The sequence below is a fragment of the Elaeis guineensis genome, chromosome 2 (assembly GCF_000442705.2).
Source record: "Elaeis guineensis isolate ETL-2024a chromosome 2, EG11, whole genome shotgun sequence".
NCBI classification, from domain to species: Eukaryota; Viridiplantae; Streptophyta; class Magnoliopsida; order Arecales; family Arecaceae; genus Elaeis; species Elaeis guineensis.
In genome coordinates, this window is record NC_025994.2 from 120,829,196 (window position 1) to 120,841,255 (window position 12,060).

At 41.6% G+C, this 12,060-nt stretch overlaps 1 protein-coding gene across 1 annotated transcript; it reads left to right on the forward strand.

Moving 5' to 3' along the window:
- The first annotated feature begins 5,844 nt into the window (after positions 1 to 5,844).
- LOC140855506 (uncharacterized) lies at positions 5,845 to 6,661 on the forward strand. Its single transcript, XM_073251397.1, has 3 exons — positions 5,845 to 5,884; positions 5,972 to 6,055; positions 6,136 to 6,661. The coding sequence occupies exons 1-3, from the start codon at positions 5,873 to 5,875 to the stop codon at positions 6,571 to 6,573; spliced, it is 534 nt and encodes a 177-aa protein (XP_073107498.1). The 5' UTR covers positions 5,845 to 5,872; the 3' UTR covers positions 6,574 to 6,661.
- The last annotated feature ends 5,399 nt before the right edge of the window (positions 6,662 to 12,060 follow it).

The following is a 12,060-nucleotide window of genomic DNA, read 5'->3' on the forward strand; positions in this document are numbered from 1 at the left end:
AACTCGAGCAGGTTTCTTGATATCTAAATTCTTGACACCCTGCAACACTATCAACTTAATCCACTTAGTCGTAATCATCCCGAAGTCTCTACATAGCAATGGCTCATAGATGCTTTGTGCGTGTGTTGATAGTTCTGCATGTTTGAATCTTTGGAGCCATAGCTCGTGCTATTAGCTACGCATTCGTGTGGGTAAAGTTCGAGCAGTGGATGGCTAAGCACAAGCAGGTCTATATGGATGCAACAGAGAAGGAGCAATGATTTGAAATCTTCAAGGACAACTACGAGTACATCAAGTCTATCAATAAAGCTGGCAATCTTACATATACGATCGGCCTGTTCAAGCAAACCCAAGAGAACAATGGTTAGGTCAACAAGGCACGAGCAATAGATGGCTTGGTATGCATGGGTCTATAAGAATGAGCAGAGGAGGAGTGACGATTCCGAATCTTCGGGGACAACTACGGGTGCATCGATTGAGATTAGCCAAAAATATGCCTTCTTTAGTTTTCTTTAGAATCCTAAAGGTTTAGTTGCCTTGTTTAGATCCACATATTTCCTTTGTTTTTTTTGGACACTATAAAGTTAATTATGCTTTGGTTAGCTATTTGTTTACTGGTGTTACGTCGGAAATCTAAGAGGAAATCTAAGTATCGATGGATTCATGTACTTCAAGTTAATCTTGTGCATCACTATGCTACTTTGAGCTGGTTTAGCTTATGCTTATGACGCAAACCAATAGTTTCTTGAATTGGTTCGTGTGTTTATTACCAGAATATGCTTGTCATGAAAGCCTTTTTACACCTGTTTTTCATGGAATCATGGTTTAGATCATCTTGGATTGGAGTTCTGGCATGTGCTCTCTCCTTTTTTATATTGTTTTAGTCTACTATCTGATTGTTTACATCGAGTCTTTCGTGTAGGCTCGGCCTCAAGCTCTCTCCCATCCCCATGCGTTGTTTTAGAGCCCATGCTTGCGAAGTCCACGGCCTTCGATTATTATTGTAACAGATTTTTTTAAGCAAAGGCATATAATAGTGTCAGACACTTGCTCCTATACCAATAGTTGTAACAAGGAGCTGCTATGTCTTAACAAACGGATCTATGATATTAGTTTTATCATATTCAATGGGTGCTTCATTTAGTATGCAATTTTAAAGTTCTCTCTCGCCCACCCGTCCTTCCCTTCTCTCTCGCGTCCTCTATTCTCTCTCGCTACCGAGTTGGGTTTTCAAACCCTAGCCCACCCGACCCTCCCCCAGATCCTTGCGAAGAACTCGCCTCTCCTCGCGGCCTGCCTTCGCCTCTGCCATCAGGAGATCCATCTACTTTGGGGCAGTGGAAAGAGCCGTGACGTGATCGATACCAGTAGCTTTCGATCGATGAGATAGAGTTTCTCACCGTTCTTGTAATTTTTGAGGTTTTCTTGGGTTTCTCGACTCCAAAGAATGGGATTTGTGTGTTTCCTCTTCAATTTCCGCCACCAAGAAATGCTGTATGGATAATGGCGGCGTTGGGCTCCGGACACCAGGAAGAGTCTTTCGCCCATCTTGGCGACGCCTTATCGGAGCCATGTGCGGTTTTTCCTTTTTAAAAAAAAAATAATAAATTAACATTTGTTGTTTTGTTCTGATCTTCTTTTGTTTGGGTTCTTGTTTGATTCTTTACTTTAGCTTGGGGAAGACAAGGAGGGCACCTTGCCTGCCGCCTCCTCCTCCATCACCTCCACTCCCTCCTCTCATGGCTATTTCCAAAGGGCGAGACAATCTTGGATGGTCTTCCGTTGTTCTCAGACATTCGATCATGATGTCTGAGATTGTCAGATGAAAACACTTCTGAAGCTCTTTCTGATCATGGATTGTTTGGGCACCCCTTGTCTCTTGATGCATCAGAAGCCAAAATGGAGCGGTATTTATGTTATATAATAAGTCCACACAAGATTTCAAGTCAGATCCAACGTCATGTGCTAGACGCTTATATATGTATATGGTAGTGTGCATTCATATGCCTATATTTGTTTTTTGGCCTCATTTAAGTTTATATATATATATATATATTCTAGTATCATTTGTACTTTTATCTGACATTTCTGAAATGCGGAACTTTCTCTCCTCAGATAACATAAATTGGCAAAGAAAGAAGGTCCTTTGGTATCACTACCAGAAATTTGAATTTTTACGATAAAATTTTAGCGACGAAATATTTTTCGTCGCAAAAAAATAGACTTTTACAACGAAATTTAAATTTCATCCTCAAAAATTAGATATTTACGACGAAAAAAATTGCGTTGCAAAAAGTTATATCTTTTGCAACGAAATTTTTTTTTTTGTTGCTAGAAGTTCATTTTTAGCGACGAAATTTTTTTTCGTTGCAAAAAATAATTTTTTTGACGACGAAATATTTTTTTTCATAGTTAAAAATTTATTTTTTACGACAAAAAAAAATTTTGTCGCCAAAAAATTATATTTTTTACGACGAAATTGATTTTTCGTTGCTAAAAAAAAAAGACTTTTGCGACCAATTTTATTTATATTTAGCGACGAAACTATTGCGTCGCTAAATTTTATTTTATTAAAAAATTTTTGAATATTTTGCGACGAAAATTTAAATTTCATTGCTAGAATTGATTTTTAGCGACGAAAGTTTTTTCATCGCAAAAAAATTTTTTTTTTGGCGACGGAAAAATTTTTCGTTGCTAAATTTTTTTTTGCGATGAAAATAATTACGTCGCCAAAAATTTAATTTTTAGCGACGAAATATTTGTTTCGTTGCGAGAAACTTGATTTCCCGATCATTTGCGACGAAATTAAATTTTCGTTGCCAAAAATTAATCATTTGCGACGAAAATATTTTTGTTGCAAAAAATCAATTTTTTTGACGACAGAAAATTTATTTTTAGCAACGAATTTATTTCGTCGCTAAATATGTTTTAATTAAAAATAAAACCGAAGGTATTCTGCCCTAATTGAAAACCGTTTGATCTCCCTCCCGGCCCGATCTCCACCGCGGTCATCCAAATCTTCTCCCTCCTCGATCTCCGGCGACAGTCATCGTTCCCCGGTCGCCGGTCGTCTTCCCGATAAGTCCTCTCCCTCTCCGCCACCATCGTCTCTCTCTCTCCCTCCCCACCGCCGTCGAGCCCTCCCTCCCCGCCACCGTTGCCGCTCGAGCCCGCCCCCCGTCGCTGATCGAGCCCACCTCCCAGCTTGTCGGCCATCTCCCTCCCGCCTCGCCACCCTCTCTCCCGCCTCCCTCCAATCCCTCTTCTCTGGCCTCTCCCTCCCTTTCTCAGTTTGTGTTTTTTTTTTGTTTTCGTAGGGCCGCCGCAGCCGCCGCCGCGTCGCCGCCGAGCCGCCACCGCCGCGTCGCCGCCGGTCCGGCACCGCCGTGCGATCGCGAGATCGCGAGGGTTCTGGACGAGTGCCGGCTCTCCCACGCCGTGCACACCCGGAAGCTGAGAGAGCTCTCCGCCCTCCGCTCCTCCGCCCCTCCCGGCCTCTTCTTCCCTTCCGGCCAAACTTTCTTCTCCTTCTGTTCCTTTTCTTTTCAGGTGATGACGTTGTTGCAAACTCGAAAATTTCCAAGGTTTCTGGTGCCAGTCTCATAATGGTGTACTTGATTAATTCATTGGTGGGTTCGGTTATGACTTTTGTGGCAGAAGGACCATGGCGCGATGCAACTCGAGGAAAATTTTTCGAAGGATTCGAAGGCAAAACCCCACCACAGTTGTCTTCTGTTCTCCTGCACTCTCGGTTTCCTTCTTCCCTTCTCGACAGCAATGGTGCAACATTGCCATCTCTACATTGGTGAAAAAATCAGTGAGCTTTTAGTAACTGTTTGGCTTCTTATTCCCTATGGACTGGTCAATTTATAATGAAGTTTCTACTTCTCAGTTTGTATGTGCATCGCGGCCAACTATAAAGGTTTAATATTTTCTCTGACCAGATTAGTGCACACATTCTAGGAGCTAAAAGGCATGATTTGATAGGAATATTTTGCTCAAATCGACCATCAAGATGTTCTGTTTGCAGTTTCCTGCTACTCCAACTAGAGTTATCTATCAAATATACCATGATGAAAAAAACATGACTCTGCTCGGATTGCAGCAAACTCTGCAAACTTGCACTCGAAACACATCAAACTGTTGATCAGCCACGCTGCTAAAGTCTAAACCGTGAATAGTTATGCATGAATTGGCTGATCTGCACGCTTTGCTCCTCTGAACCAGAGGGAAAATTCTGGCCTGTCTTTCTCAAATAGATTGTGTCCATACCAGCAATGCACAATCAGCTTGTGAGCCATTAGCTTCTGGATTATGGCGATTTAGAACCAAACAAGACATTATTCATCCTATCAAATTAGGCTGTGAAAGTCTGCTCCAACATCTGCACCTAAGAACAAAGACATCAGTATATTCCGGGTATCATTTTTACGTATGGGTTCTACACTGGCTGCTCAAGGTTCCATGCATCTGTTCCTATTGCTCTCTCTACTTCACCACAACAGTACATAAGAAGTCTCATCATCTGCCACATTCTCGATCATAAAACAACAAAAAATGTATGAACCTGAGGATGTTTCTATTGTTGGATCGTCCATAAGGGTACGGACACGAGCACGATCCAATAATGACTTCGTTAACGACAATGATGATAGTACTTCAGGGACGAAGTCTTCTATGACTCCCGTCGAAGATGAATATATGGACACGAGTTCAGAATCTGAGAACAATAATTAATATGAATAAGTAATTCAATTTATTTTTTTTTATTATATCATGTAATACTTGAGTTTTTTTGATTACTTACTGATTTAAATTATTTTAATCATTGCAGCATCATGACTGATCCTGGACGTAGACATTCACGGGGTAGGCAGCAGGCTCCGCTTGATGATACACATCCTCACTTTAGCATTTTGCATGATGAGTCAGAGGATTTAGATGAGACTCAGTTGCCCGAGTCCACAGAGCACCCTAGTGCTCAGCCAGAGCTTGCCCAGCCGGAGGCCATGGTACCGCAGCATCATCCCCTTACAGGTACATCTCTATCAATTTATAAACCATATATATTTTTTTGTTATATGCATTTAGTGATACATGATATATGTTCATTTCATCAATTTTTACATGTAGGAACACAGCATCGACGTGCAGTGCGTGGTCCTAGTAGGGGTCTTGTTTTGGAAAAATATGTGCATATACACAATGAAAAACCGAAGGTACATATATTTCGAGATCATCCGGTTGGCACAGAGGCTAGTATCGTCGCAAATGAGATCAGTTTGTATATGTGGAATCATTTTTCGTGGGCTGCTGAAGGTTTCAAGTATGTAGCTCCTCGATACCGTGATGCTCTAGTCTCTCACATCAGGGTAAGAATTAAATTTGGATGTCTTGCATATCATTAACTGATCCATATTATTTTTGGTTATATAAATAAATTTTTTATTATATGAACAATTTCATGTATTTGCCTTTTGGTATGATTACTGTGTAGGATAATATTGACTTCGAGGATTGCACTGACGAAGAAGTGACGGCATGTATTCTCAAAATGGCTGCAAATAGATACAGAGATCGGCGATGTAGGCTTCATAAATACTGCAATGAGCTGCAGGCGAAGGGGATTGATCCTGTGACCCAGCCATTCAGAAATTGGGCTGGGTCTAGTGACGATTGGCGGTGGTTATGTGAGCATTTTGGAAGTGAGGTATTTCAGGTATGTCTAGTGTTCCAAGTTTTTTTAATTATGTTATGTCCTTTATTGGTTATAATTGTATGTATTTTGTAGCGACGATCGGAGGCGAATAAGGTGAATAGGAGCAAGATCGATTCTATTCACACGCAAAGAAGTGCCTCTTTTGCACAGGGAATGAAGAGGATGGTACGTTATTTTTTTTCACACGCAAGATTGATTCTATTAAATATTTATATTATTTTTATATCTTTTTTTCTTTTTTTGTTTGAACAGGGACTATCCGGAGTCGACGCCTATGCTAAATTCTATCAAAACAAGAGTGGCGAGTTCGTGACCGAGGAGGCGAGGCAGCGTCATGTAAGTATCATTACTCTACATTTTGAATACTTTTAAAGAGTTTGAAAAAAATTTATGATTTTATTTGATTTATTGTGAAGGAAAAAATGTTAGAATTGAGAGAGCAGGCGACGAGGGAGGTGGGATCTGATGGTGATACTGGATCGCAGCAGGTTTGTTTGATGACAGATGATACGATTTTGGATACCGTCCTCGGGCGGCAGCTAGGATCTGGTCATAGCATGCGGTCCAAAAAATCATGCAGTTCGTCATCCGGCCAGTCTGATGATGCATCGGTGCCAGAGGCAGTTAGGACATCCATGAGCATGATGCAAGATCAGATTAGTTACTGGATGAATCGTAGTCAGACGCTCGAGAGGATCGTAGCTGCGGTGGCGGGACGGCTCGGTATTGATGCTTCTGAGTTAGCACCTCTACAGTCACATGATGCCGCATCTGCACCACCATCGCGACACGTATCGGGTCAGGGATCGACGTCTGGAGGAGGGAACGAGGCCAATGAGTCAGATCATACTTAGTTTGTACTTATTTTAAATTTAAAATGGTGTATGGACTTATATTTTTGTATATGACAAAGATGGTTATGAAACTTTTTGTTATTTGAAATTGATCTTTTGACTTAGAATATTTTTATTGTGTTAACATACTGTTTATTTAAAATATGTTTGATCAGATAATTTGTATTTGAGCAGGTTTTTTTGAAAAATTAATAAAAATTTTATTTTTTATCCAAAATTTATTTTAGCGACGAAATATTAATTTCGTCGCAAAAAAATTTATGAACCCAAAAAAGTAAAACATTTATTATTCATTGCGACGAAAATTTTTATTTCGTTGCTATTTTTGCGACGAAAGTCTTAGTTTCGTCGCTAAAAATTATAACTTTTGCGACGAAATTTTTTTTTCGTCGTAATTTTTGCGACGAAATTATTTCGTTGCTATTTTTGCGACGAAAAAAATTTCGTCGCTAAAAATTTAACTTTTTGCGACGAAATTTTTATTTCGTTGCAATTATAGCGACGAAATTATTATTTCGTCGCAATTATAGCGATGAAATTTTTTTATTTCGTCGCCTTTTTAGCGACGAAAATTTTATTTCGTTGCTATTATAGCGACGAAATTTTCTTTCGTCGCAATTTTTGTGACAAAATTTTTGCGACAAATTATTTTGCGACGAAATCCGTCGCTAAGTTTTGTGACGAAATTAATTTTCATCGCAAAAAATAAGAAATTTTTTTTTAATCAAAATATTTAGCGACGAAATTTTTTTTCGTTGCAATTTTAGCGACGAAAATTTAAGCTCTTGCGACAAAATATTTTCGTCGCTAATACAGTACATAACTTCGTCGTCTGGGTTTACTATTTTTTGCGACGAAATAAAATATTTTCGTCGCTAAGGTCTTTTGCTACGAGGCTTTCTCTACAAATTTTTAGCGACGATATATTTCGTCGCAAATACTATTAGCGACGAAAAAATTTCATCGTAAAAAATCAAATTTTTTGTAGTGTATTTAGACTTTCTTGCACCCCTTCATATCAAGTTGGTTTGTCCACTTATATCAGATGTAAGAATGCATCTGCGAATTTCACTATTCTAGCCACCATATATCTAAGTTTGCCTAAACTGGCGTTGGCTGATGCTGTACACGCATCGAATGCTTAACGATTGCTGTATCAATTTCTCCTTCATTATAACTTTTGTGATAGATGATTCCTATCATGGTGTACATGTCACTAAAGTTGCAATCCATTCATCCAGTATGTTATGTTCATCGAATTAGAAAATTTTGCACTAAACCAAACACTGACCGTCACTCATATCTCTCTCTTCTCTAATCTTGCAAACTTCCAATTCTCAGGATGGAACCATTATACGTGGCCAAAATGAAATTTCACGCCTCGCTAATGGACGTATGGAATCTGTTGGTGCAAAAATCCGCCTGCGTCGGAGAAGTTGGAGTCAAAGGAGCCGCGGTCGCCGTCGGAACCTGCAAAGGAAGTCTAAATCGGAAGTTGGGGTGCTCTGACAAGATCCTCCGACGCTCAAGTCAGTTCTCTGCCTCAACAAGAATGGAGTGCTCGAATGAAAAATTTAACAGAATTTTGAGATAGAAAATGGGAGCTTAGAGAATAACGTATCTGGGATCCCCTTTTTATAGACGGGTAGTGCAATAGATGATAGCGACATTTGTAACTATCTGGCCGCAGGCCGTTCGGGGCCAGGAGGAATTTGTTATGAAGAGTAGTGGGGTGGGATCGTAGCCATCACCGTGATCTGCCACGTGGAGTCTGTTGCGGGGAGTGAATCGACGTCCGTTGTCGCGACTTGCCAGAGGACGGAGGAGCCGCACGGTATCCGCCGCAGGAAGTGGAGCAGAGTAGTGGCCATTACTGCGGCCTGGCAGGGAGTGATGGAGCCGCGCGGGATCCGTCGCAAGAAGTGGAGCAGAGTCGTGGCCGTTATTGTGGCCTGCCAGGGAGTAATGGGGCCACGCGGGATCCGTCGCAGGAAGTGGAGCAGAGTCGTGGCCATTACTGTGGCCTGCCAGGGGGTCCAGGCCTGTCGGCTGAAGTTCGATTGAGGTGCCTGACGGAGAGGGGTAGCTGTCCATTTGAGAGGAACTCGGATGCTGCAAATCCTGTTGGGTGCCCTGGGGCGTTAAGGCGGCAGGCGAGGACCACTTGCCGTAGGAGCTCGGTCAGAGGCTTTCCGCAGATGCAGTCCGATTTCGTGCAGACTTCGGTGGGGGGCCGACCGACGGTGGATGTCGGAAGGCACTGGAGAGGTTCGTCCGCAATGGAAGCTCGGATGAATGCTTACGGTGGGAATCCGGCATGGACCGCTCGTAGTAGAAATTTGAAGTAGATCGTTTGTAGCGGAAACTCGGAGTGGGTCGCTTGCGGTAGGAGCTCGGAGTCTAGCCCTCGCAGGAGTTCGGGATAAGGTCTACCTGCAACAGGAGTTCAGGACGGAAGTCTTGCTCCCGTAGGAGTCCGGACGAAGTCTACCTGCAGTCGGAGTCGGGGATGAAATCCGGCTCCCGTAGGAGTCCGGATGAAGTCTATCTGCAGTTGAAGTGGGAGACGAAGTCCGGCTCCCGTAGGAGTTCGGATGAAGTCTACCTGCGGTTGGAGTCGGAGACGAAGTCCGGCTCCCGTAGGATTCCGGATGAAGTCTACCTGCGGTTGGAGTCGGAGACGAATTCCGGCTCCCGTAGGAGTCCGGATGAAGTCTACCTGTAATTGAAGTCGAAGACGAAGTCCGGCTCCCGTAGGAGTCCGGATGAAGTCTACCTGCAGTTGGAGTCGGGGATGAAGTCCGACTCCCGTAGGAGTCCGGATGAAGTCTACCTGCAGTTCGAGTCGGGGACGAAGTCCGGCTCCTGTAGGAGTCCGGATGAACCCGGCTCCCGTAGGAGTCCGAATGAAGTCTACCTGCAGTTGGAGTCGGGGATGAAGTCCGGCTCCCGTAGGAGTCCGGATGAAGTCTACCTGCGGTTGGAGTCGGGGACGAAGTCCGACTCCCGTAGGAGTCCGGATGAAGTCTACCTGCGGTTGGAGTCTGGGACGAAGTCCGGCTCCCGTAGGAGTCCGGATGAAGTCTACCTGCAGTTGGATTCGGGGACGAAGTCCGGCTCCCGTAGGAGTCCGGATGAAGTCTACCTGCAGTTGAAGTCGGGGACGAAGTCCGGCTCCCGTAGGAGTCCGGACATCGTGGAGAATCCGGCCTACATTGGTGGGAGTTTATTCGTCGGCAGAACTTGGGAACGTTGCGGAGGCTCAGCCACTAGAGAGGCTCGGAAAGATGTCGCTGAATGTCGGACGTCGGTAGAATTTCTGGAGGGCCACTTCTGACATGAACTTCGACTGGGGAGATATTTTATACCCAACGGAACCCATAAACAAGGATTGCTGGCAGAGTTGGGCGTGCTTTGACAGGTCTGTCTATATTCCTGTGGTGCTTTATTCTCTCACATTTCAACATTTTCGATAGGAAGGTGCTGCCTCTGGCTTGCTTATGGTGCACACTACTATGAAGCGATGATGACAGGACCGGTGGCATTATCATCATCAAAAGTTTATTAAAAGAAAGTCCAAGCATATAGTATTGTAGCTTTTATCATTATTTTAGAGAACCTTATCTATTCAGTTCTTTTTTGTAGGTGTTTTTGTAAATTGTTTGCAAGAAGGGACTTAAACATATTCTTAAACATTGTCTTGGGTAGTAGGATTATGCTTCAACTATGACACTGCCCTCTAGAATTAAAAAGGTCCTCTGCATGTCAAGTGAGTGTTGCTAATTGTTGCACGAGGTTGGTGAGATGTCATATGTTGATAACGTTACTTCAAGACTGCTAATTGAGGTTTCATTACTGATCCATTTTCCATATTATTGTTGATTCACTGGATTTTGTAACATATAATCAGGCTATATTCAGTTATTATAGGAGGCAATCATGACCTCTCCTTTTTTTTTTTTTTTTCCCTTCTTATTTTAGCTATTTATTCTTAGAAGGACAGTATTGCTCGAAACAATCTTGGTCATCTTTCAAACATGGCATCCCATCCTTAGAAGAGAATTATGGCGGAAGGCAGATTTGATTACCTTCCTACAATGACCATGATTTTCTTTCTGTATTGTCATTGTATGAATTTCTATAGTTGCATTCGATTCATTGACAACATGTATATATGCATGTAGCAATGACATTCAATTGAGCACAAAGAGATTTCGTCTTCTGTTTTACTTATCACCCTCCAACACTATCTAGCTGTTTAACTCACTTAACTGCAATCATTCCAAAGTCTTGACACAGTAATGGGTCACTGATGCTTCGTGCTTGCGTTGTTAATTCGGGTTTTGGGTCTCAAGAGCCATGCTCATGCCATTGGCGATACGCTCATGCAGACAAAGCATGTGCAGTAGATTGGCTAAGGATGGGCAAGCCTATACGGATGTATCAGAGAAGCGATAATTCCAAATCATCAATGACAACTACGGATATCTATCAATAGAGCTGGCGATCGCAAGTATAAGCTCGGCCTCAACCATTTTGCGGACATGAACAAGGAGGAGTTCGAGGCCTCCCACCTATGGGTTGCAGTAAAGCCCATGCTTCCAAAGTCTGTGATAGCGAGCATAACAAATACTTAAATTAATTTAGAAATTTTAAATGAGATACATGTATAGCGGATAGCTTTAGCATATGACATATTTACATTTTATATTAAAATTTTGATAGTAAAGGTATGTATAATTTAGTTATATTATGATATACTTATATTATAATTTATTTTATGTATCATTGTATCTCCTTTTTTCCTCACGCCATTTCAAATACTTGGACAGCTAAGCACTACTCATCAGCTTCATTCAGAGGGAAACCTTATCCAGCCACTTTCCATTGCCAAAACTTGATTTCAAGTGAAAATTTTTTTTATCATAATTTTATATCATAATTATATTAATATGTTACTATATATAGCCTGATTATTTTCTATAAAAGAAAGTGAATATATCTGCAATCTGATCGATGAAAAAAAGAGTGAATCTAGACCCATCCATGTCGGATATAACTCACTACAATATAAGATCTGATTCACTAGCATATTCTCAACCATATTATTATTGATCCATTTTCCATATATTGTTGTACTGATTCACTTAATTTTGGAACATATAATCGGGCTATATATACTAATGCATGGGGACAGTTGTGACTATTAGCTCAATTTTAGGTTGTTATAGGAGGCAATCATGAATTTTCTTTTTTATTATTTTAGGTATTTATTTTTAGAAGGGCAATTTGATCACTTTTCATCTTAAGAGGATTATGGATAAACACAAATTTAATTACCTTTCTATCATGATGATTATTATATATATACATATAGCAGTAACAAGAGATTTCATCCCTTGTTTTTCTGATTTTTGTACCACCCTCCAATACTATCTGGCTATTTGACCCACCTAGCTGCAATCATCCCAAAGTCTTCGCACAGCA

Coding starts and splice junctions, on each gene's coding strand:
- LOC140855506 (XM_073251397.1), top strand. Junction 6,056..6,135: donor AGGAGGCGAGGCAGCGTCAT/GTAAGTATCATT, acceptor TTTATTGTGAAG/GAAAAAATGTTAGAATTGAG.